This window comes from Fusarium solani (genome assembly GCF_023522795.1).
Source record: "Fusarium solani strain SB1 chromosome Unknown bctg00000005, whole genome shotgun sequence".
NCBI lineage: Eukaryota > Fungi > Ascomycota > Sordariomycetes > Hypocreales > Nectriaceae > Fusarium > Fusarium solani.
The window spans coordinates 3,923,501-3,949,268 of NW_027072153.1; the positions used below are offsets into that span (position 1 = coordinate 3,923,501).

At 46.5% G+C, this 25,768-nt stretch overlaps 8 protein-coding genes across 8 annotated transcripts; 3 read left to right on the top strand and 5 right to left on the bottom strand.

Annotated features, from left to right (window-relative positions):
• Window positions 1–62: 62 nt before the first annotated feature.
• MRS44_009664 (uncharacterized protein) lies at window positions 63–1,150 on the bottom strand (the record flags this gene model as incomplete). Its single annotated transcript, XM_065621408.1, has 3 exons — window positions 63–696; window positions 791–1,049; window positions 1,096–1,150. The coding sequence occupies 3 exons, from the start codon at window positions 1,148–1,150 to the stop codon at window positions 63–65; spliced, it is 948 nt and encodes a 315-aa protein (XP_065477480.1).
• Window positions 1,151–7,900: 6,750 nt separating this feature from the next.
• On the bottom strand, window positions 7,901–8,464 carry MRS44_009665 (uncharacterized protein; the record flags this gene model as incomplete). Its single annotated transcript, XM_065621409.1, has 1 exon — window positions 7,901–8,464. The coding sequence occupies one exon, from the start codon at window positions 8,462–8,464 to the stop codon at window positions 7,901–7,903; it is 564 nt and encodes a 187-aa protein (XP_065477481.1).
• Window positions 8,465–8,753: 289 nt separating this feature from the next.
• On the top strand, window positions 8,754–9,149 carry MRS44_009666 (uncharacterized protein; the record flags this gene model as incomplete). The annotated part of the gene is made up of 1 exon (XM_065621410.1): window positions 8,754–9,149. The coding sequence occupies one exon, from the start codon at window positions 8,754–8,756 to the stop codon at window positions 9,147–9,149; it is 396 nt and encodes a 131-aa protein (XP_065477482.1).
• A 4,942-nt stretch (window positions 9,150–14,091) lies between these two features.
• Window positions 14,092–15,124, bottom strand: MRS44_009667 (uncharacterized protein; the record flags this gene model as incomplete). The annotated part of the gene is made up of 3 exons (XM_065621411.1): window positions 14,092–14,552; window positions 14,620–14,871; window positions 14,944–15,124. The coding sequence occupies 3 exons, from the start codon at window positions 15,122–15,124 to the stop codon at window positions 14,092–14,094; spliced, it is 894 nt and encodes a 297-aa protein (XP_065477483.1).
• Window positions 15,125–15,827: 703 nt separating this feature from the next.
• On the top strand, window positions 15,828–17,086 carry MRS44_009668 (uncharacterized protein; the record flags this gene model as incomplete). Its single annotated transcript, XM_065621412.1, has 3 exons — window positions 15,828–15,899; window positions 15,976–16,601; window positions 16,657–17,086. 3 exons carry the CDS (start codon window positions 15,828–15,830, stop codon window positions 17,084–17,086), a joined length of 1,128 nt encoding a protein of 375 aa, XP_065477484.1.
• Window positions 17,087–19,362: 2,276 nt separating this feature from the next.
• MRS44_009669 (uncharacterized protein) lies at window positions 19,363–20,295 on the top strand (the record flags this gene model as incomplete). The annotated part of the gene is made up of 1 exon (XM_065621413.1): window positions 19,363–20,295. The coding sequence occupies one exon, from the start codon at window positions 19,363–19,365 to the stop codon at window positions 20,293–20,295; it is 933 nt and encodes a 310-aa protein (XP_065477485.1).
• Window positions 20,296–20,671: 376 nt separating this feature from the next.
• Window positions 20,672–21,898, bottom strand: MRS44_009670 (uncharacterized protein; the record flags this gene model as incomplete). Its single annotated transcript, XM_065621414.1, has 4 exons — window positions 20,672–20,991; window positions 21,044–21,184; window positions 21,222–21,590; window positions 21,646–21,898. 4 exons carry the CDS (start codon window positions 21,896–21,898, stop codon window positions 20,672–20,674), a joined length of 1,083 nt encoding a protein of 360 aa, XP_065477486.1.
• A 2,080-nt stretch (window positions 21,899–23,978) lies between these two features.
• MRS44_009671 (uncharacterized protein) lies at window positions 23,979–25,335 on the bottom strand (the record flags this gene model as incomplete). Its single annotated transcript, XM_065621415.1, has 4 exons — window positions 23,979–24,284; window positions 24,361–24,561; window positions 24,620–24,981; window positions 25,218–25,335. The coding sequence occupies 4 exons, from the start codon at window positions 25,333–25,335 to the stop codon at window positions 23,979–23,981; spliced, it is 987 nt and encodes a 328-aa protein (XP_065477487.1).
• Between the last annotated feature and the right edge of the window lie 433 nt (window positions 25,336–25,768).

Genomic DNA, 25,768 nt, shown 5'->3' on the forward strand with positions numbered 1-25,768 from the left:
GCTAGCTCAAGGGGATCTGGAGAAACTGAGAATGACACAAATAATTGAAAAACAAAAGTACCTCATATCTTCGACTTGGGTCCCCGGCCGGTCTTGATGTCGGTAGGCAATTCTTGATCGCCAAGGACAATATCGGGATACGCCAAGCCTGCTGACATACCTGCGAGGCCTGGCAATCTCCAAGCGCCACCATCCACTACCAAGACATGGCCATTGATGTAATTACCAGCTTCACTGAAAAGAAACACGGTAGCATCAGAAACCTCCTTGAGAAGACCGTATCTTCCTAGCGGGATATTGCGGGCTGCCTGTCCAGACTCCCGCGAGGCTTCGCTCGAAAGTCTTTGAAGCCCTTCAGTTCCTTCAATGCCTCCGGGGCTGATGACGTTGGATGTCAGCCCTCTTGGCCCGTATTCCAAGGCAACGGACGCAGAGAGCGCATCCACGCCAGCCTTTGCCGCGGCAACGTGGGTTTGGTAGGGAACTCCGGTATAGTGGAACGTGGCAGAGACGAAAATAATGCGCCCGCCAGTTGTTGAACCAGGGTTCTTGTTCCTTGCGGCTGAAGCTAGCAGATATGGTAAAGTGGACTTGAGCGTGTTGTACGATCCGAGCAGATCAATGTCCACTACACTCTTGAACGCATTGGCAGAAAGACCGTCAATCGGTGCAAGAAAATTGCCAGCTGCTCCGGCACTGAGACCCGTTTCTCTGGTTAGCAGATGAATCTAAATCTCAGACAGTCTGGGCGTATCGGGCCGGGGGGCAATGCACGAAGGCGTATACTCACATCACAAAATCAATACCGCCAAGTTCTCGTACACATTGACCGACGGCACCCTCTAGTGCCTCTAACTTGCGCACATCGATGTTGCCAATGCCGATCACCTTGGAGCCGGCACGGACTTTAGCGATAGCCTGGGCCATTTTCTCAGTCTTCTGAGAATTTCTTCCGACGATGCAAGCATCGGCTCCTAGCTGGACAAGCGCTTTTACTTGTGCAGAGCATATCGTTCCGCTACCGCCGGTACAGAAGATTACCCGGCCATCTACTACGGATGAGCAAGAGTCAGACGCCTTGGGGGCAGGGCTTACCGAAAAGATTGTTCTGCCATATTTTGGAGACGAATTCGCCCTGCGAAGATGACATTGCTTTAGGCGGTCAATAGCGTAGGTTATGATGGTCATTGGATTCCAATTACGGAGCATTGGCGAGCAGTCATATTGTCCCTGGTACATCAGCCAATATGTAATCGCAAACAGGGATTCACTAGTCGTAAGTTACCGAGGCTGTCTGCCATGTGAACTAGGGTGCGCTGGTACTCCCCTTGCCTCGGCAAATTTAACCAGTGGGGGTGGAGTCAACACTGCCGCAGAATTGACATCGACAGGCATGTCCAGACTCTGACGCCGAGGAAGGTTGGGAGATCAAACGTTAGACACAGATCACAGGGCCGAGGAATAAGTTCTTTGCCTGATTTCTGAGCTCGGCGGTTACTAAACGTCTGTTCCAAGAGTCATGCCGCGGCATATATCCACATTGAGTGACGGTTCCCGGGTTGGGACGTGCATCAACGAAAGGCCAAAAGAGATAATTAAATGTAAAGTTACCAAAACTCCAAGACATATATCTGTTCAACTGGAAACCAGCAAGAAAATCATTTTTATCTACTTGTGAGGCTCTTTATATACCATAAATTTATATATATATATATAACGTTAACGTACATAATAAGCTTATGCACTAAGCAAGTATATATTAGACACGCGTATTCATATAATAATGGGAACAAATAGTTAGAAGATAGAGGAGGAGTAAGAATAATTAATTTAGGATAATAATCATATCTATGACTAATCTATAGATATATTATCTCCTTATTCTTTGTTCTCCCTCCTTGTCTCTATATCTAAAGAGGTAATACTAAGATACTAGATCTACTAATCTTATAATAGGTCTATAACGCTATTTAGATAATTTATATATTATTATAATATCTTCCCTTAAGGTGGCTGCCTATATAATACTATTATATATATTACTTCTCTAATAGTATATATACTACTATACTATATAGCGAAAAATAACCTACCCTAGAAAACCTAAATCTAGCTATAAAGTTATTAGGCTTAAAAGGTTATAATAATTAAGTTTAATATAACTACTTAATTTAGATTAATATATAATATAATATATTTTTTATTAAATAATTATAAATAACTAAAAAATAGAGATTATTTAGTCTTTAAAGACTATAGGGTAGGTAATAAAAATAAGAGATAAATAAGTAATAGAATTAGTCTTTATAAAAAGCTAATTAACTAGGTAAGGGATTATAAGATAATAAAAGTAAGTTATAAAATAAATAGAAATATAAGATAAAAGGCTAATTTTTAATTAATAGTCTTATAGCTTATATTAGTTATATCTATAAAAATCTAAAAAAAGAAAACTATTTTAAGAGAAAATTATTCTTTTTTATAATTAATTACTTAAGATCTATTAATCTAATTTAAATAAAAGCTATATTATTAGAAAGTTTTATTTTAAGGCTTTTTAATTATATAGGGTATATATAAATTAGATAAGAAATAGCTAAGTTATAATATAAAAAAGATAAAACTTATAGGGTTTTATATTTTAGATATTAGAAATTAAATAGGAAATACCTATATAAAAAGGCTAACTTTAATAAAGTTATTAAGCTTTAGATAAAGCCCTAAGTCTAAGTCACGTGACTTACCCTATATAGCTAGAATTACCTAGAAGGGAAGTTTATATAACTCCTTGATATCTAGCTTATCTAAGTAGTTATAGCTTAGGTAAGTATACTAAAAAAAAGGGGCCCTATAGGGATACGCCTAGGCGCGCCTCTACTCGCGAACGCATAGGCATATAGATTATATTAGCCCTTAATTTGGCTTAAACCCCATAGTCGTAGTTTTTAGGGGCTCTATCTATTGCTGCCACTACTAAATATAACTATAGTCTCTAAGAGCGGGTTTCTATTATGGCCTAAGTAATATTTCCTAATAATATGCTCTCGCTAGAGGGTATATATGATTTACGTGGGGCTTTACTCGCAGCTATTAATGAATAGGTAGTACCTAGAGGATATATATTTATAACTAGGAGATCTTCGCGATTAATTAGTAGCAGGCAGATTATTATATATATATGTGATCAGTGGTGTTATCTACTTAGCGCCTTAAAAGATTGCTAGCGTAAGACTATTATATGAGGAATTAATTATTAGTTCTTAATTATTACGAAGGAATCCCTAGATAAGGCGACTTAGTCTTTAAGGTATCGTCTAGATGGCTGATTTTCCTTATATAACTATGAGCTAAGCTAGTATAAATTAGCTTATTAGTCCATTGGCAGCTCTTTAATATAGATAAGTTAATAATTAGTTGCCTTATAAATGCCAGAGTAGCGCTAAAGGATATTAGGACTTATATCTATTAGAACTTGAATATTATTATAACCTAGTAAGATATCTATAATTATATCGCAGATATTAAATGAGAGCTATATGAGGGATAGAGCACTATATACGCCTTTGCTAACCAGCTGGATAAGGAAGGGTTTTAGAGCTAGATATAGCTCGATTTAGATGACTGAGTCACGGCTATGTTATTCGCCCACCTAGAGTCATTAGTATACCTCTAGGCTTATCTAGACCTACTTTTCCTCGACTATATATATAAGATAAACAAATATAGGATGCTACTACTTAATATAATTAGTGTCAATACCTACTAGTGATTATTCTATATTGCCTTTGCATTTCTTAGTGGCGAGACTAAGTAAGACTACCTATGGGCCTTAGACCGGCTTAGGTCCCTATATAAACTCTGTAATATAAGGCTTCTATTTATTATCCTAATAGACCGCGATAAGGCTTATATAAATGCCGCAGAGATCTACTTCTTATCTTTAATTTCTCTCTTATGCCTATAGCACGCGAATAAGGTAGTCCTCTGCTATTGCTAGCTGATATTTATGCGCCACTAGTAAGGATTAGAGGCCTATTAGTAGGGCCTAAGTGATTAGAGTAAGTTTTTTAATTACTGGCACTTAATTATGAAGTCACTAGATGAAGAGGCCTTTGATTAGCACGTATAAGAGCTTAAAAGGCGCTACCTACCGTAATATATTAAAGAGGTTAGCTATATTAAGGCTAATTAGCTTAATCTATATAAGGAAAAGCTAGTAAAGGCTTAGGTTAATTAATACCCTTATTTTAGTAATATAATTACCTCGCGGGTTAAGGGTATCTATGGGCTCCTTAAGAGCCACCTTAAGAAATCTATGTTAGATCTCTTCGAGGCTTAGAGGGCTATGAAGTATACGCTCCTTAATCAATTAGCTGAACTGCGATTTAACTAAGCGAGCTAGTAAATGAGAATATCGATTAAGCTCTCTAGATTACTATATAATGCTATATGTGGCTAGGTATCTTATGAAGCTTTACGCAAAGTTAAAGAATAGCAGAAGTTACTCTTAAAAGAAAACCTACCTAGTTACACCGGCGCATTCTTAATCTCATGGCCTCCCTTGCGCCTATACTCTTAAGGCTCTATAAGAATAAGGTTAAGCCCTTCGCCTAGAGCATTTTTATATATATTGGCACCTTAATCGCTATGGTGTTTATTAGTTACTACTAGAGCCTCGGCATCGACCTAATTAAATAGCCGCCGGCTTAACTACTAGTAGACCATAATTAAGCACCTAGAGAGAGCTAAGTGTATTCGAGGCAGTTTAGGCAATAGTATGGCTAAAGGCATAACCTAAATGCAGTAGATGCCACTAAGTAGGTCATAGAATGACTTTAAAGGCATGCCCTCAGCGATACGAGGAACTTTTGCAGTCGTCAGCATCGTCAGCGCACGTAGGGGCAATGCCAGCAGCGTTGCCATCGGCATTATCAGGGCAGGTACGACTAGTGCCGACGATATCTTCATCAGCACTATCTTTGCAGGCAGGGGAAGCTCTAAGACCAATGTCTTCAGGGTCATCAGGGCAGGCAAGGCCAATCAGGGATAGTGCTAGCTGCATTATTGTTAGTATCGACGACACAGACAGTACAGTGCCGGCAGCATCATCATCAGCACCGTCGGCTCAGGCAAGGATAGTGCCGGCACCTAGGTATGATGACCCGCGGGCTATCTATCAGAGATATGTTGCTGCTCGAGATGCCTGGTACAAGGCGCAGCCTCGTGGCAGTATTAAAACCAACCAGCAATATCGGAGGGCGCTAGGTCTACCTCTGCGGTATGACAAATCAAGCTATCAGTGGTGTCTCGATTGGAAGCAGATGGGCAAGCGCTGCGATACGCCAACTGGCTCTAGAGATTGGACTAAAGAGGAGATGATGGCCTACCTAGATTGGAGCAAAGCAGAAGATGACCGGGTCGAGGCTCAGGTAGCTACGGAGATGGAACGCATCCCTTTTTCTAGTAGAAGAGGTATGTGTGATATTTGGGAGGCGGCAGCGGCAGATGGCGAGGCCCAGCAGGCTATTTATTCAGGTAGATAATCAACTATTCCTCACCGTTCGGGATCATAGGATTTTAGTACTTAGTAGTAGTAGTAGAGTTTATAGGATTTTAAGAACCACCTCAGAACTCGGAATTACAGCTATGCGGGGTTTAAGCCAAATTGAGGGCTGACATAATCTGCACGCCTACGCGTTCGCGAGTGGAGGCGCGCCTAGGCGTATCCCTATAGGGCCCCCTTTTTTTTTAGTATACTTACCTAAGCTATAACTACTTAGATAAGCCAGATATCAAGGAGTTATATAAATTTCCCTTCTAGGCAATTCTAGCTATATAGGGTAAGTCACGTGACTTAGACTTAGGGCTTTATCTAAAGCCTAATAACTCTATTAAAGTTAGCCTTTTTATATAGGTATTTCTTATTTAATTTCTAATATCTAAAATATAAAACCCTATAAGTTTTATCTTCTTTATGCTATAACCTAGCTATTTCTTATCTAATCTATATATACCTTATATAATTAGAAAGCCTTAGAATAAGACTTTCTAATAGTATAGCTTTTATCTAAATTAAATTAATAAATCCTAAGTAATTAGTTATAAAAAAAAATAGTTTTCCCTTAGAATAGTTTTTTTTTTTAGATCTTTATAAATATAATTAATATAAGTTATAAGACTATTAATTAAAAGCTAGCCTTTTACCTTATACTTCTATTTATTTTATAACTTACTTTTATTATCTTATAATCCCTTACTTAGCTAATTAGCTTTTTATAAAGACTAATTCTATTACTTATTTATCTCTTATTTCTATTACCTACCCTATAGTCTTTAGAGACTATATAGTCTTTATTTTTTAGTCTTTTATAGTTTTTATTAATTTAAAGCTTAATTTAAATTTTTAAGGCTTTCTTAAAAGGGGTAGTTTTATTGGGGTTGCCTCACGTAACGACCACACTGCAGAATAGGCTTTCTATGACGATCGTGTGTTTCCCAAGGGATAAACCGGTCGTGCTGGGTTTATGTTGGCAGAGAGTGCTGGGCGTAGTCTGAGCAATATGGTTGTAAGTCACGTCTAGTAATATGCTCAAGGGTATTAAGTGTAACCAAGTTGTATTGATAGCTAGTACATAAGGAAGTATGAGTAAGTGTGTTTTATATACTTGAGGCTTTGTGTTTGGTCACTCTGTTCCAAGGTCTTGATCAGGGTGATCATGTAAGTAATCATAGTGATCAGGAAGGTAATCACCGTGATCGCTTTGGTATTAAGAGCGATTGCAGCCTGATTGGCGAGGAATTACTGCCTCACGGGAGTCAATTACTCGCCTCTGCAAGTAGCTCGTCAACTCTCACGCAGTCAAGACTCGATTTTTCCCTCCCACCTTCCCTCTGTATATAAAACTACTGCAATATACATACACTTTGCCTCCCTACAGGGGAGCGCGGACGGGGCCCTCTCTGACGCTACGGTCTAACACGTTTACATACAAGACCGCAGCGACGGGTGACCCGTTGCGGCCAAACCATACACACTCTGTCCCTCTTGACTGCGTGAGGTCACCAATAAACTTGGATTTATAGTATAAAATCCAAGTGGTGTTACATATGCCTCTACCCAGATTGTCACACGAGTGCACCACAAGAGTCAGAGGGGTGTTACAGATCTGTTGCAGGTTCGGCAGGTCTAGTATCGTAGCCTCTCCTCGTCAAATATAATGAGGACGAAGAAGGAAGAAGACGAGGGGACAGAGATGAATCAATCAATAATCTGTTCTTTTCCATCTTGAAATCATCATTCATCTTGACTTACCACCCTCGTATCCGACAATATCTCGAGGGTTCTAACGCTAGCGTTAATTGCGGTTATATATCTTCACGATAACCTTTCATAAAAGAAATAGAGGGCTTCTTCTAAGGGAATGAGCTGCATTATATATTACACGCGTTGATATGATTCACACGCATTGTGATATCTATGGTAGTATTTATACTTACTTGAGCAGGCTAATACACTGCTAATAGGCAACATCTATTAATTAAAGAGCTACGAATTATCCTCGCCCTTTAATTATAAGGGCAAATACTTACTTATGTGGATTAAAGAGAGATCTCTCTTATACTTATACACATCGAGCTTACATAACAGATCGTATTTGCACCGACCCCGGTGCAGGTATGAGCTCCCACTTGTCAAACTTCAATCCATTAAATATTCCAAACCACGATAACTTATTCCACAGGATAGGGGAAAATATGGGACTAGTATCATTCGATTGCATTTTTCTTGCTCTATTGTCCATATCACTTTTGCTCTGTTCTAAGCAAATTTTGTTTTCGGAACTCACCCGTCATCCCTAACCCCCATATCTCGATATGACCATATGACCATATGAAGGCCTCAGATCTGTAAGTTCCTAATTTTTCTTTGGGGAGGCTCGGTCTGGCTGAGGAATTGTTTTAGCGAAGGATCGAGCCTTGTGATAGTCTCGATTGCTTTCATTTTAGCTTCGAGATGGCTTCGAATGTCGTATTGCTTGCCGTTGTTGGTAAGTAGCACTTGAATGCGCCGGAATTGCTGGGTAGTACTCCAGTTCAGTTGAGCAAGAGATTGAATTGCATCAGTGAACACCACAGCGTTGTGGCGGGATGGCAGTATGATTGTGGGTCTGTAGGGTTTGGATGAGACACGGACAGACGTTGACGAGATAGCGATGCGGAAGGGATCTTCGTACTCATCTCCCGTCTTCAATGGACAGAATTTCCAGGGCAAGACATATGCCAGATCATCGCCACTTCGGGTCCATTGGGGCCCTGTGATATCTATGAGACATTGCAGCGCTTCTTGACATGTGCGGTTTCTTGTTTTAGGTTTCATCTGTTGCAGGCAGTCTTTGTAAAGGACAACTTGTGTCCACGACTGCTGGAACTGGTCCCCACGACTCTGAAATTCCTCATCGCTCATGGTCAGAGAGGTGGTAGCTGGCAGGATCCGGGGATTGCGGCATTGATAGTCATCCATCGAGGCCCAAGGGCACCCCATGTTACTCTTTGGTGGCGAGAAATACAATTATGTGTCATCTGTGTCCACCTGACGCGACCGCGTTTTCTCCACGACGCGGTCGCGACCACCCCAACCACTTCAACCCTTCACAACTTTTCACTATGATGTCAGAAAATCATTCTTTTTGGCGATATTATATCCGGAAATCGCCAAAAAAAACCATGAATTCTCTCCCGAAGCCAAAGCTGCCATGTTGGCGATGCTGGAAGCCGGTTTAAGCCAGCGCGCTGTCGCGCGTCAGTTCAAAACCAGTCACGGCGCTGTCGCCAAAGTTCTTAAACGCTTCCGTGAGACCGGCACCGTTAAGAATAAGCCAAGATCAGGACGTCCGTCGGTCCTCAATAGGGCGCAGAAGCGCTATATTCTACGTATGATTCGCCGAGACCGTTCTATTTCTTGGGATGCCCTCGTCTCTGAGTTCGATGGTGAAGTGAGCCAATCGACAATCCGACGCCTTGTAAAGTACCATTATAAGCGCAAATGGAAAGCAATGGAGAGGCCGAAACTTGATGCTAATAAAGCGAGAGAGCGGCTTCGATTTGCGCGTTTTTGGTTGCCACGAATCGACGAACTCGAGGAGGTATAGCTATTTAAAGTTAGTGATGGTATCAAGCTAATCACCTTCTAGATGATCAACTCTGACGAATCTTCCATCAATAATAAATCAAGCAACCCCAATGTCTATCTCTTCCGGGGAGCTCATAAGAAGTATAATCAGGAGCTTATCAATAAGGGAGACCATATTAAACCGCCAATTTCGATGATATTCTGGGGGGAATTTAGAAGACAGGAAGAACACCAATTATCCTCATGAAGCGTGACCCTTGGCTCCTAGGAATGGATATTCCTCTTGGAGTTATGAAATTGCACTTCGAGATAGTCTTCTTCCTATATATAACGGCACTAGAAGGTTTCAGTAAGATAATGCTAGTATTTATCGGTCAAGAGAGATTACTGCGTGGCTTGAATCCCATGGTATTATCCTTCTAAATTGGCCGACTTGCTCGCCTGATATAAGCCCAATTGAGAACCTTTAGAACATTCTGAAGAGGCGATTACGTAGAATATTCCCTCATCTGAGGGATCTAAAGGACAACTACGCTGACAGGGTCGAATTCCAACGGTGCGTTGAGATTGCGTGGAACTCTATCCCCCAGAGCATGATTCGGGAGCTTCTAGAGTCAACCGAGCGACGACTGCAGGCCGTGATTCGAGCACGGGGTTGGTATACCAAATATTAAAGAGGAGAATCAGGGCATTATTTTGATATATCATTTATTTAAATTGGACTTTATTTCGGCTGGGAATGTGTAAGTGAAGTTATGTGGTTAAAATGCACGCGTTGCGCGACAGGTGGGGTGGACACAGACTTTTGACAGGTTACTGTATGGAGCCTAGAACTGGATCCGGAAAAATGATGGTTAATCCTCGTCCTAGGTTCCTGAACTGCGGTTCGTCCTGATCTCCTTACTTCGATCACCATTAAAGGTGATTAGAATGACGTTTCTAATCATGCGACGAAATTGAGTATTGAAAGGTCCCGCATGCTTATGAATCGTTTCCTAAAATTCCTTGAATTTCCGATATAGCTTCAAAAAGTCGAGGCCATTCCAAGTTAGCGGATCAGCGCGGCCAAAGAGGTGCTAGAAGACGAATTCAGACTAACCATCCTTAGGCGGCAAAAACTTACATGCTGCCTTCCAGCAAGGCAATTCTCTCGGTATCTATCCAGATTCGGAGCCCAGGTGGTTATCGCTATATATGCCCTAAGCTTCGTCCTAAATCTCCCATATGGTCTAAGCCGTTACGATGCGGCTAATTTGGGCTACTGATTCCTCTTAGCTCTGCCGCAAGCGATGAATAGAAGGGAGTACATTTGGCCCTTCCTAAGGTAAAACCTAGCTCTAGTATAGTTATATCTTTAAGAGCATATAGAGGTGATACGCCCGAGTGACTTCTTCGACGGCGAGATTTATAATATTTTTAGCTAATTCTTCGGCCGTTTAGCTATGCCCGCGATCGAATTCAAGCCGAGCCTCCTAGATCCACTGCTGCAGATAGTGCTTAACCGAGACTTTGTTCGTGGTGAAGGATTAGATGTTCGACTAGTATATGAAACGGGTATAAATAGGACTTCGAGGTAGGTAAAGCTAAATAAGAGTCTCGAGGGCGATATGTCTACCACGCTAGTCCATGTAGTCTCGGGGAATCCATGGCATCCCCGCTGAATTCACTGGACCGTCAAGCCTAAGACCGCGTCGCTCCAGTTGTGATCTTCTTTTTGACCCATTTTATATGGTCTATCGTGATAGCTAAATCCAGTTGTTATATGAAAAGCGCCGTTTAGCGTTGAGGTAATATATGAGAAGCCGACAAAAGAGCTGGGCGGTGTAGAGAGTAAGAATTAGGCGAGGTGAGGAATAAGCGGGACTTCATGAAGCCTACCGGAATAGATAATCAAGGGGTACAATAAACTATGCTGCCTAGGTGAATATAAGGCAATTAATATCCCTAGTAGGGACTATCTAGAATGGGTAATGCTCCATAGTATTAGGCGCGAGTGACACGTTCCATAATATTTGACCGATGGGGGGATTTAAGCTGGGATCAAAGTAGCTATGATCCCACATAGTAAGAATTATATTAAAACGAAAAGTTATCTCTTTTCGGATACTATAACTTGCTCGAGTTTTTATATCTGATATGGCTCTTACATGACGCTTATTAGCTTCCCAGGCTTTCAATAAGGAGCTGCGGCTCATCTGGGTTACGGGAGCATGCTGACCGCCCTCGCCGGTTAATGAAAGACCTTTGATCATTCCCTTATTGAGAGCAAGAAGAGGAAGAAATCCTGACCTGAAGATATTGTAGCTATTGAATATAATGGAGATTTGCTCTTTGATGTAGTTATATGCCTTGAAGCGGATGATGCCGGGATCTCCTTGCTCACGGCGACCTGGATTTAAGGCTCTATTAGATATTGCCTTAGACTGATAGTTATTAATGTCTCGAAGAAGAAACCCTTAGAAGTAGGTAGCGTTAAATTGAGCGCTAGGGTTGATTTGAGAGAGCTTCTTATGAAGGTGGTGGTGGCATTAGCTCTTCCATAGGAGAGTGTAGGGCTTAAATCCCGAGGGATCTTAAGGATCAGGATTAGTGGCATGATCCCTAAACCTAATATCTAGCTAGCACGAGCGAATATCTAGATGCGCAGGGTCTAAAGCTTAAAATATAATCTCTTAGAGGAGATTTAGGGTTTCTTAGAGGGTTTCTCGACCGAAGGTATTTTTAAGGTTATGGGACTGGAAAAGTAATCGAGGATCTTTGAAGTATGGAACTGGTTCCCCTGACTGATTTAAGATCTGGTATGAATTGGCATTCTTAAGGACTGATTGCTAGAAAGGCATTAAGTATTAGGCCGGAATCGTATGTCGGAGGTATAAAGATCGACTCTTATCCTCTGCTCTCTATCGCTTATTGCCTGGTTTCTCCTGGAATAAATGAGACTTAGCATATGCGATTTCGTATATTCGGGGTATCTCCTGTAGGGTCGGTCCTGAAATTGTTTCGTAGGCTGCTGGAATGATGATTTGGTTATGAAGATCTTTCTGCCGTTTAAGGCTTAGGGCGTTCTTGATTGTCGAGGTGCTCAGATTTGAGCCGCAAGCTGCATGGGGGAAAAAGAGGAAGACGGAGAAGCGAATATACCCTATGTTGAATGCGCTAAGAAGAATGTGCCTTGTCTTCGCTAAGTGAAGTCCATGAGGCTGGATCACCTGATCGGTGGAAAGATTGAGAGTAGGAGATAGAAGAAAAGAAAGTCGAAAATCATTGGGCGGTCAAATCGCCTAATGGCCCGTTGCCCCTAACCAAATGCTATCAATATCCCACTATCGCGCTATTGAAACCCGTGAATGCAAAAGTGGTCCTTGTGACTTTCGGAAAGATAAAGGCCGAGTTGACTTATCTGATAGAAAGCCTTGCCATTGGTGAAAATAGTCGCTGGTATTATAGGAGCCGCTATCGCCGAAGACTATTGAGAGGGGCGGAAGGAAGTTCTGTAGATGCTAAGTGACTTCTTGAAGAGTTTGGGCATGTTCTGATTCATTTGCTTTAACAAGGTTCGGGCCTGTGGTAAGCCTTTTTAGTACCGCATATTCAACGAAACTTTGGTTATTGTTTCCGAACTTATAAGGATATGTCGGGCTGAAAGAATAGCGGAATACCTGGTTATATACTGCGCTACCACGCTTAATGAATTTGGGGTTATTATGGATTCCTTGTGTGCGTAGAGCTTGAATGAAATATGCAAGGGCCGAGATACCTGACCTATGTGGAGAGATCCGTAGGGGAAGAGCCCTAGGTTGGTGCCTTGGGGGGGCAGCCGGCAACGAGTCGGAGTAACTGGGCTTTGGCAAGAGGAATGGACGAGCGTTCTGGTGAGCGAGGTCGAGATTATTGGAATCGAGGTTGGAAGAGGACAATGGCGCTGGGGGTGCTGCCGTAAAGCTTATCTCAGGTGCTGTTGTTTGACTGTACAATTATGGAAGCGGTGGCCGCGAGGGGAGACATGTTGATGACGCTGCAGTCTCTTGATGATCAAAGAGGCTCGTTTGGACTAGAGTTGAGTTAGAGGGTAGGCAATGTCAGGCATTTGAGAGAGAGGGGGGAACGTAAATGGAGAAAGTCTTACCAGGACCAGGCACAGTCATATGTCCAACAATTGGGGGTGTGTCGTTGGTGTTGTTGATTGGGCGGACTGTAGAGTAGAGCGAACAATCTTATACGTATTCGGCCTGTCGTTTTTGACGCTGCTCGGACCGGTGCTTCCGCGAGCGGTCCCGAGCGCGTGCTCCCTTTTCCTCGAGTGAAAGTGCCCGACGACCCATGATTTGAAAATGCAATAAAATCTTTCTTCATACACGCTTTGCTCAATGGTCATCTGGGGCGCAACCCTTTTGCTTTATCGCTCCTGGACAGCTCAGCTCCCCCATCCTGCAGCCCCTTCTATTTTGATTTTCCCCTGGTCCCTTTGACATATTGTGACTAATAGACCACTGGACCAAATACCCAAAAGTAGAGGCCCCCCCGTTTTTGTGATACGGGAACCAATGGTTCTAATAGCTTCGTCACACATATCCAATCGCTGACCGACATGCTCTGCTTTTTTTCTACCACCTACGGGGGCCAAATAACATGATCTACGAACACGAGACATTATGGGCATAAATCTGAGATATTCATTGGGCAAGAAATATTATCAAACATAAAAGAAATGAAGAGGCGCTTTTCCGAGGCTGGCTGTAGAGGTGTCCGGATCATCCCTTATCTTATCAAATGAACTGGGGTACCGTGCTGTTTAATAGGGATAGCGTACGATTTAAAACCAATGCGTACTAGTTCCTAGAACCGACAAGGGTGCTGTTCGTCGAAGACGCGATCTTATTGGCTGAGTCCTCGCGAACACAAGCGAAACCCGAAACCCTAAACCCATCATTGATCCCGGCCGCCGGCACAAGCAGCGCTGCTCAAGACTGAATCTTCTGAAATGGTCGTCGAAACGGAAGTAGCTCGAAACCATTCGTCATCGGGTGCTCATTGCGAAGGAGCAGGCCAATCTCGCTAGGATGGAACCAGTTCATCCAAGCCATAACAACCCAAACGAGGGTAGCATCGAAAACGAAGACAAAGGCTTCGGTTCTCATGAGATATCCGTCGTTGCCCTCAAGGTACTCGATGACTCGGAATAAACTTCTTGCCCAGATGAGTCCACTTGTGACATAAAGCGTAGTGAGATATTGGCGCCACCGAATCGAGGGCTCTTGGCTCTTCTCAGTCGGGGCTAGATTCATCCGGCGATGGAAGAGGCTGATGGCCACGACGAAGATGCCGAAAATGGCCAGCTGGAAGAAGAGGCCGGCGATGATGACGTACTCGCCGGACTTCATGAGGTTGTTCCCATCGTTGGCCCCAGACATCATACTTCCGCCTGAAATCATCCAGAGTCAGCAGGGCTTCTATCACTAAATGGGGGCTGGGGATTATTAGGTGCATACCCGCTGACTGGAGCTCGAGCGATATAACATCTCCCAACACGAAGATCTTGGTTAGCCACCGTCTCTTGATGACTGCATGTACCTCTCCTTCCGTCAGAAGGATGATGCGGCTTAGTATCATGTAGATAGAGGCCGCCATAAGAGCCGGTGCAATAAGAAGCAAGACGCTTTGAACAACGTAGGGGCCTAATGTCCAGCAGCCAGGGTCCTCATCTGAGTTAATCACACGGCCAACGTATCCGGCTACTTCAGCTGCGGTGACCATGTCAGTGAAAGTGAACGATAGAAAGCCGGGGTGTTTGAAAGCCTCTTGAAGTGACTAACATATGCCGCCGAGGCAGAAAGCAATCATGTACCAGGTTTTGGTCTTTATCATCTGGAAGATATGAATACTCGTTGTGACGGTGAAGAGCATGATGAATATGATGGCCGCGGCTGTCGAGGGCTCAAAGCGGTAAAAGGACCACTCTGCATGTCGATAGTTGGGGTCGCACTCGGCAGCCATGTTTTGTGAGGAGTAATAAGCGTGATATTGTTTGAATGGTTTCCGGTGAAGATGAGACTGGGGCGAAAATCCTCGGTGAAATGGTTTAATTCGGTTTCCCTAACATGCCCAGAGGGCGTGACTCACTTTTGAAGGTTTTCGAAGAAGGACAGTTTCTTCGTTCATGTCTTCCCCAACGGAGTATTCGAGCCCCTGGAGACCCGCCATGGCTACGCAAACATTCATACCAGAAAACCGGCAGTCTAGGACAGTGAATCACGCATGGCTTCCCCAATCATAGCTCGGGATTCACCGCTCGGGCCACGGACGCTGGGGCATCATTCTGGATATATTTGGAAGACTAGGGGGCCACTTGGCATTCTTAGCGAGCGTGAATGGGGCTCTGCCATTTTCCACAATTCCCGGCGCATCCGAATGCCGCGTATTCGCGTTTCAGGCCCCTTGTAAGCCTATAACTAGGCCTTCTCCGCCATGCGACCCTCCCATGATTGGCGACCTCTCAAGTTACTTTCGGTGACCCGCGCCATCGGTCGTGTACGAACCCGCGGTTGGACATACATACCTTCACCGATGTCTTTTCCCGCGTCAGTGGCGACCGGGGCATCTAAAATGATCCCACGACGCTCGCATACCAAGTCTCGGAGCGGATGCCGGGAGTGTAAACGCCGGAAAGTCAAGGTATGTGTGTCATCGGCGCAACATTATGGAGCCCCTTAATCCGCCTTTCCCTCGAACTCCGCCGGACTTTACTGAGCTTTCACAATGGTCCCTCATAGTGTGACGAAAGACTTCCTTCGTGCTTTAACTGCGCCCGGCGTGGGATGGCATGCAGCTTGGCTTCCCTCCCACAGCCCTCCCAGGACACCGACCCCGTCCGGCCGGCTGGGATGAAGATGGAGCCTGAACCGAGTCCGCTTCGCAATGATCCGTCCCTGGCCAAACTTTGGGCTACGCCGCTACCAAACCCTTCTGCCGATTTCTTGAACCATGGCCTGGAATTGATGCACCACTACTCCACTGTCACCGCCAATACCCTTGCGCTAAGGCTGGACATGCAACATGTCTGGCGCATGGTTGTCCCCGAGATTTCATACAGCTCGCCATTCCTCTCCCACGGCCTACTCTCCGTCGCTGCCCTGCACAAAGCTCACTTGCTGCCCGCAAAGAGAGACAAGTATCTGGATATCGCAGCCTACCACCAGACCCGCGGCATGGAAGGCTTCCGCGGCATCTTTGCCAATATTGGCGAGGAAAACTGGAAACCTGCGTTCTGTTTTTCATCCACCATTGTCATGTACGCTTTTTCTTCCGCGGGTCAGACCAAGGATGCCATGGCGGATATTCTGCAACTCTTTGTCTTGATACGTGGCCTGCGGTCCAGCCTTTTAGTTGGGCGGACGGAGCTCTCAGGCACACCGTTATCCGCATGGTCCCAAGGCATCTGGATAATAGAACAGCACGACGAGGCTTCTTATGAGTACGTGATCTTGTCCTCCCCGAAACCGATATCAGCTGACTTTGACACCGCAAAGTTTTGACCCACCACTGGATCACAGTGCTTTGCCCCTGGACACTTTCAAGGCGTTGCGCCGTCTGTTCTCCTTTTATCGTACTAGTCTTCCGGATTCCAGCAGAGCAGACTACGAGTTTGCCACGTTGCAGCTACGAAAGGCGGCAATACTCATCGCGCATGCCGGCCCCCAGGCAGAGATCGGCATGGTCATGTTCTTCCCATATGTTATTCCTGCAAATGTCATGTCGGACATCCAAGCCAAGAATCCCTACGCTCTGGTTCTGTTGTCGTACTTCGCAGTGTTGCTGAGTTTTGTCGAACAGCAGTTTTGGTACGTCAAAGGTTGGCCTAGGAGGCTCCTGAAGGCCATCGAGCTGCAGTTGGCCCATGACCCCAAGCATTTGAAAGTGACAAAATGGCCGAGGGCTGTGACGGCCAGATTTTTGTAGGGCCTAGTTACTACATCTGAGTACAAATCCTTCTTGATCAGGAAAGTGGCATGCTATGCCATCTGTTCCGCCTGACTATAGACAGAGATTGCAGTTCGAGGACCAGGGCGATGTACATGTGAGCATCTAGCCGCCGAGTGTGGGACGTCTGCAGATATAAACCAGACTCGACTGCGAATTGCCACCCCCACCCCTCTCAGACGTTCGTGGAGTTATGCGTGATGGAAGACACAGCACGGCGCCTGCCAATACGTCACTGACTCTGATCTGCGTGCCAGTCTCGCCAGTACAGTGTCATGTTGTAGCCGGTAATCTGTCTCAGCGGCTCGGTTTGTCAGTGACCATCTAGAGCCGGCTGTACAGGATATCTGTCAGAGGTACCGAGTACGTACGAGAGGAGTGGTGATGTAGCAGATATGGCAAAGAAAAGCCCACACCGGCTGTTCCCAGAGTCTGGAAGACATTTTCTCAGATTTGTTGCCATGCCAACGATCATGATGATAGTCCACAGACTGGTGTCGACCAAGTTGATGATGCAGTACGTTTTGGAGCTGCCCAAGTGGCTGTACCGGCCCATGTTCTGTGTCACTAGCTCGTAGCTGATAAAAAGAAAATTAAAAAAAAAGGGGGGGAAACAAGAGACCGTTTGCCCCGGGACAGTCAGCGAACACTGCAGTATCATTTCGTGAAACTTGTGTTGGAAGCGTACCATGAGAAGTGTCAGAGCGTCGAGGGCTGTCGACCCAGTGCTGATGCGCACGCATACCAGAATAAATAGTAATACGAGAGTAATCACCTGCACCTTTTGCAGTGGTTTCTTGAGTTTTGCGTTGAAGAACTGCATGATGAGTGGCGCTCCGTCTCCTTTGAGAGCTCCAGGTGAGCAATGATGATGAGCCAGTATGCAGAACACCACAACTCAGTTGAAACTTCGGCGCTGGAATTATGTGATTCCCAACAGAATGATAATAAGCATTCCCGCCTGGGCTTCACTACTTGATGACATCAAGGAGGTACTGGGGCTGTACACGTTGCAGGCAAGTACCATTTCACGGCTTGTGTCGTGACGTACGTACGAATCTGACTCAACACATTTCGGACCTATGAGGCTAGCGTTTCACGCTCGAGGAGGACTACGTATAAGCTGCTCAGCCACTTGGGCGACCGATGCCCAGAGGTCGCATCAAGATGTCCGTCGATCTGCCGCCTAAAGCGCGGATGCGAGAATGCGAAAGCGAGCGTTTTTAGTAGGGACCAGTTTAGACCCCGCACTCATTGGATCTAATGCCTAAGAAAGGTTTTGTATAAAACGCGAACCTGAATCCGAACGCAACACTGGCCCGAACCAACCCAGCCCATCACAACCCGACTAATGATGAACCCTTTTACTACGTACCATAGCGGCATAAATCCCAGGATGATCTGTTGATGCTGTGAACCCTCATGAGATCGACGGCCGGGCAGTCGGGGAGGTCCGTAACCCCGATGGGCTTGCTTGAATGCCACTTACTGATGTCACTCCAGAATGCTGCTTGTATAAAAGCAGGAATACCTTACCAGCCTAGAACTTCGCGTTTGATGTCGGCATCACACCTGTACCGACTGAGTCAGTAATCTGAGTACCACCATGGATATAGGTAGATATCCGTAGATTGAGACTCTCGGAACCGGAGAACCAAATCGCGGACAAACGGCGGACAAGCGGCGGACAAGCGGTAAATTATTTGTCTTCTTTGCTTAAGGGGGTGATTATTAAGCGCACCATCAGGGTTCATTGGCACCCCTGCTTCGCGTTGGAAAGAAAACACCGGACCAAATTGGGAGGGCGACCGCCCCAGCCAGTCCGGGTTTTTTTTTCTTCCCCAACGGGGCCCAGCCGTCCCTTTGAGCCTTTCAAGCTGCTAATTATTCGATGAGGTGCTTAATAATCGCCCTGAACTTTAAATTTTAAGCACTCTGGGTGGAGGCTGTCATGCGTTACCAGCGTCTCAGATTGCAGTTGATTTGCGCTTGAAGGTATCCGTTGTTGATTGCCGAGTCTCAGTCTCGTTTCTTAGCCAACACCCCATGACTAAGGTAGACTACCAGGTCTCTAAACCTCCGCACAAGTCCGCTGCACATCGAGAACGGACATAGTTTCCTAGTTTTATTGGTGTGACCACGTCTTCGTACTTAAGACGCAAATCTCCCATACTTCCCTCTCGGATTCAGTCATCACCATTTCACTCCACGCCGGCTTCTTTACTTCACCTTGTTCATCACCACAGTCTCTCATCATGTCTCGTGCCCTTCTCATCACCGGCGCGACCGGCAGACAAGGCGGAGCTGTCATCAACGCTCTCGTCGCAAAGCAGCCCTCCGACTTTCTTCTCCTCGCCGTCACCCGCAATGCACAATCCCCCAGCGCAAAACGTCTCGCCGCCAAGTCGCCCAACATCAAGCTGGTCGAGGGTGATCTCGAATCAATCCCCTCTCTCCTTCAATCTGCCAAGAAGGTCGCCGGAACTATACCACTCTGGGGCGTTTACTCTATCCAAGCATCCGGCGGCAAAGCTGCCGTATTGGAGGGCGAAGTGAGGCAAGGAAAGGGCCTGATTGACGAGTCAATCAAGGCAGGCGTCCAACACTTTGTCTACAGCAGTGTTGATCGCGGCGGTGACGAGAGATCTTGGGACAATCCAACCCCTGTACCACACTTTGAAACTAAGCACCGGATCGAACACCACCTGCGCGACTCGACTTCCAATGGCAAAAGCACCATGGGCTGGACTATTTTGCGACCCACAACTTTCATGGATAATCTAGGACCGAGTTTTGCAATGAAGGTCTTTCTGACACTTCTTCGCGACACAATGAAGGACAAGCCGGCACAATGGATCGCAACCGAGGACATCGGCTACTTTGCAGCTGAGGCTTTCTCTGACCCAACGACTTGGAACAAAAAGGCCATCGGATTAGCTGGCGATGAATTGACCTTTTCGCAACTCAGCCAGTCTTTTGAGAGGGCCACGGGAAGTCCGGCGCCGACAACGTTTAGTTTACTTGGAAAGGCGCTGAAGCATGGCGTCCCTGAGATGGGTGGCATGATAAGCTGGTGGTACGATGACGGATACGGCGCCAATGTGGCAGAGATTCGGAGGATTCATCCTAACGCGACGACTATGGAGGCGTATTTGAAGAAGAGCGCCTATGTGAGCCAGACGAAATAGTCCAAGCACTAGGTGATTCACGCGCTAGACTAGGGTACTCTCCAGGATGCTTGCTACAGGTTAAGGACGATCGTGGCGTAATACGATAAGACAATTTTCATTCTCTTTAGAAGGAAAACCCTCTCCTTATAGAGCATTTCCTAGCCTTGACAGTTAGGCAAAAAACCGGACGGGTTTGGAGCAAATACTTGGACTGGCAGATCACCACATTTCATTAAGCAAGCTCAACAACCTGCCTTGACCCATTCTCATTTCGTTCTGGTAACGATGAAGTGACTGTGTGTACTCAAAGACTCAGAGAGGGAACTCTAGCACATTTAAATCCATTTCCATTTCTAGCTGGTGCTTAACTCGGGCTAATAACCATTTATTTCCCTTAAGCGGAGGCAGCTTTCTCGGCCAGCTGCAGGCCTTCGAGGGTACCCTGGATCGACTCCTCCAAGGTCGTCCAGCCGGGACGCCCAAGCTCACGGAGGAGCTGCTCCGCCTTATCACGGGGCTCGATTTCGTTCGGATCTTCTCCGCCCGAGAAGTTCTCGGGGAATATCTTCTCCGGCTCAATCTTTCGTAGGATTTCGAGGATCGAGTCCCAGCTGAAAGGATAAGCCATGCCAAAAATGCGTTGGCCTTGTACGTGGTCAAAAATACCAGCGGCAACATGCAGTCTACCAGTATCTTGCGTGTCGATGAAGTATTCTACAAATAGACATCAGTTTGGGCTCGGTCCAGAAACTGCAATGGAACATACGTCGAGGAACCATGTGGTGGAAGTCAGCAACCTGTCCATTGTACAACAAGGCGGGCATTCCAGCACTGCTAGGGAATCCTTGGCGAACGGGATCAACGGACTTTCCGAAGTTCACATTAGGTAGTACTTGGAGAGTGTTAGCTGGCGAGAAGAAGGAAGTCTCTTCGACATGACGTACCAGTGTTGACCACAAGGTCAGGACGCTCGTTCTGATGCTCCTTGTGATACTTCCAAACTTCTTGCTCGGCCTGGGTCTTGCTGGCAGAATAAACAGGAGCGGCGCGCTCAGGAGTATACGGGGGTTCTGCCCATGCTTCCTTGACGGCATCATCGTTCCAGGTCTCCTCTGTTACCTTGATGCCAGGCGCGCCGATAGTAGAGCTGACAGCAGCGGCTGATGACGAAGTGAATACGAAACGCTTCACACTGGACTCGGCGTGAGCTGCTTTCAGGGCGTTGATAGCCCCGGCGATGACGTCAGGAATAACATTGTGGGGGTTGAAGTCGAAGGACAGGACTGACGCTGAGTGAGCGACGATAGAGACGCCTAGAATGTCATATTAGCAAAGAGATCAAGCCATACCACACATAAGGTCGCCTACCTTTCACAGCCTCGTCGAAAGCGGATTTAGCAGCCATGTCTGGAACCTTGAACAATTCAAAGCTTCCCTTTCCATGTCTCTTCTCAAAGACATTGGCGAGCCATGAACTCTTCTCTGGATCTCGAACAGTTCCACGGACCTTGTATCCGTAAGTGAGGAACTGATCAGCAATGTGGGAGCCCAGGAGACCGTTTGCTCCAGTCACAAGGACAGTGGAGCCCTTAGGCACAGCAAGCCGAGGGAGGGTTCGCATTGTTCAGTAGAGTAGTGAGTGGTCAGTCGAGTAGGAGCGATAGAAGATAATAACTTGACGAAACGAACAGTGATAATTGGTTGGCGGACGGCGACTTATTTTATAGGACTTTCCATGACATTCATCGTAATTGAGCAGACGTGCAGTAGGTCGCCAAGGCGCTGATTTCCAAACATAGAAGGATCTCCATGCCCAGACGGAGCCGCTATAAACCGACCAAGAGTGCGCGATGTGTGCACTGACTCGACCCTGTGATCTTGCGGATTTACCGGCGTAATCAAATGGCAGTCCATGGCTTACAAACACTAAGTTCTTGATGTAAGCTCGGACCCGCAATTTGTCTACCTATTCACATCTGCGCTGGTAATTAATTGGCGGAATCTGCCATGACTCGCGCGAGATCTAGGCAATTTGACTTCAGACTAGACTTTCAACCACGTTTAAGTAAGCCGGGCTGCCTCTATAATTTGTCTACCTGGGCCAGAATAACAAATCAGAATAGCGGATAGGGCAGCTGCCTTGCTTTATGGAGCCTCCGCAACGTGCCATTTGTCATGTTCGGTCCTTCGGATACCTTGATTCCCCGTAATTCTAATCGATTGAAAATTCCGTTATAAACGCCTCATAACCCGGCAGCAGTGAGACAACCGAGGTTGACATACGTGCAGCACTAACAACTCGCCGGAGTGTGCCCGCCCCCGTTTCCTCCTATTCATCCAATCATCCCTCTCTGTATGCTGGCTTCCCCCCGTTTTTGAGGCTGGCGAGCCATCATGGGCGGTATAGGAACGGGTGGGCCGAGGACTAGCAGGCGATAATCGAGGGAACGTCCCCCCAAGCGGCGGGCAGTCTCGGCAGCCCCTGAAGAGGGACATGGCGACTCGGGGCCCATCAAGCGACTGGTGATCACACACCTCGCCCGCTCTGCCCGCTCTGGGAACCGATCAGGGAGCAAGTTGTTTGTGCCAGAAGCCTCTAGAGCCACCCTTCTCACATCTAAAAGCGCAGTTAAACCCTTAACTCTGGCGATCGCAGCCAGCCAAGTCCGGGCAAGATAACGGGCTTTTTAAAAGCGAAACCCGCGAGTTTTGCGCTTCTTGATGCAGCGTAGAAGCATGCAGGTACTAGACGGACCTTCATCTCATCCGATTCTGCAGATGCTCTGACGCGTCGATACAAGAGCGTGGCCGGAGAAGCGTGTGCCGTACTGATGTTTGCTGCCGTTGCCAAGATGATATGCTGTAGACACGGCCGGGGTTGCACGTCAGGAGATAGCCTATAGGAACATATGGCGAGAGCGGTGTCGCATTGGAGATGTAAGTAAGTAAGTATATTTTCCTTCCGGTCAAGTTCCCTGTTGGGGCACAGCATGTGCTGAGCTAAGCCGTCCGGTCCTCAAACTTGGATCTGGAATGGGCTCGTGCTTGTGGATATGCGCTTCAGCGACACTGTTGTAAGGCCGCCTTCACGATAGAATCTATAAATAGTCGCCGGAGATGAATGTTATAGCGATTGACGAGGGTAGACTTTCTGGTCTTCGTGAGGCTATTTGTCTAGAGAAGCTAGGCAGTGACTTATCTGGATACGAGAATGCTGTTGTGCAGACATTGTATATCCCGCTCGGTCTCGCAATACTTATAATTGTTGGGGCAGCTGCCATGGAGAGGAAGTCTACCAAGAAGCAGTCTTACCGTAATATGCGTCGATCAAAGGTACAGAGTTAGGCGTTGGGCTTCAGTGCAATGGGATTTTTTGTCTTCGCAGATTGAGGTCTTTCAAACACAGACTTGCCCTCGAGTGTTACCTCCCAACCTTTAATGAGCACCTTATGCGCCCAAGCATGGCCAAAGACATTATCTTCTGGGGGCGTGCGCCTGACAGAGACTGATAACCGGGCCGTGACAAAATATCTGTAGCGCAATCGTGGGCCGCGGCCAGCAGGGAGTAAAAGTCGTCAGAGTCTTGGGGTTGGATTTCGAGGTTGACTTTTAGAGAATTCAAGCAATCCTGGTGGAAGATTCTGAGATACAGCGAGACTATGGAAGACCTCTAAACTAGGTAAATAACTCTACAGTAGCACCTAATGAGCAATTCGCAGAACGACCTTGCCAAGATGCTTCTGATCCCAGAGATACTGATAGGCTTCTCGCGCTTGTTCTAGCTCGAAGACGCGTTCATCCAGGACAGGATGGATATCATTCGCTTCGATGGCACGATTCATTTCCTCAAACTGCAGTCTTGAACCAACAGCGACGGCCCGCACCGTACAGGAGCTGTAGATGGCGTCGAGGAATGTCGGCGCCTTCGCGTCGCTTCCGGGCGAAGTAAAGCTGCTGATGGAGCCCACCATTGAGATCAAACCTTCCATCTTCACAGCAGTGAGCGCCTACCAACAGGGTTCTCGAGTCAGGACCTAAATTGTATCTTCAAGAGGGGTTTCTTGGAATGGAAAGTTAGCCTACCTCTCTAGCGGTTGATGGCCCTCCAACCTCGACGACGAGGGAAACGCCTTCGCTATTGGGTGTCAAGCTCTTCGCAATTTGCCCCCACTTGGGGTTCTCCTTATAGTTGATGACGTGGTCTGCGCCCAATTCCTTGAGCCTTTCTGCCTTATCAGCTGTCGAAGTCGTTGAAATAACTCTGGCACCGGCCGCTTTGGCAAACTTTGACAAGATTAGTTTCACCAAGTCAGACTATCTTGCTAGTTTCACGGGAGCGCACCTGGACAGCAAAGCTGCTGACACCACCTGTGCCTTCAGTGAGCACGATGTCGCCCGGCTTCAACGCCCGGCCTTCAAGTCCGTAAAGAGCACTCCAGGCGGTCAGGGCGGCGCATGGTAGAGAAGCAGCCTCGAGTAAGCTCAAATTGCCTGGAACACTAACAAGGCCCTCCTCCGAAAATGCTGCGTACTCTCGTAGTACACCATCGAAAGAGCCTCCTAGGGCACTGTGCAGGCCTCTGGCGTCGAGGGGACCAGCGAGGTGGTGCTGGTGGACCAAGGTTGCAACCCGGTCGCCGACAGTAAACCGGCTCACACGAGAACCTATAGCGACGACGATGCCGGCTCCATCGGACAGGGGCACTAGACCGTCCTTCAGCGGGAATGGGTACAGTCCCTAATGTCTTGGTTAACGCTCGATATCTTGGAGATTCAGAGAGATGAAGGGATGGAAATTTGTAGAATGAGCACACGGCTCAAAAGCGCTTACCCTGGGGATAATGAGGTCGCGGAAGTTAAGCGAAACGGCGTGAACTACCGGTAGTAGACTGAGTCAGCCACTGACAGATGCTTCCAAGGCGAGACATGGATGATAATACTTTGCACCAAAACATCTAGATCGCCGATAGAGGGGATCGGAGACTCTGTCTGGAATTCCAGAGAGTCAAAGCCATCGCTGCCGCGAACTACCCACTGCTTCTGAGTCTGGGGAACCATTGTGCGCGTCAGGTTTGCAAGAGTTGTAGTAAAGGCCACGTTGTGTGATCAAGTGATGGACAGAATCGTTGGAGGGTTTGGAGCTTCACCTGCTCCGAGGGACCACGAACTCTTTATCAAAATGAGGCAAGCCAGCGCAAATGGCACGTCGGGCCTGCTCGGTCACTTAACCCTGTTCTCATCATCCATCTTACAAACAGAGTAGCTGATGAAAGCGAGTTCAGATTGAGGAGCTCATAGATTACAAATGTTGTTTGCTTTGGCCAATTGCTGCTACTCAGGTTACCAGCACCCGCAATTGGCCTCATCGAGGTGTATCCTAGCGTAGTCATATGGCATTCACAAATGGTCTAGCTTTGCCCCGTAATTTGTCTTCCTCGGGGGAGGGGACTTACTCCCCACGCTGCCCCGCAATTTGTCTTTCCTCAGCACG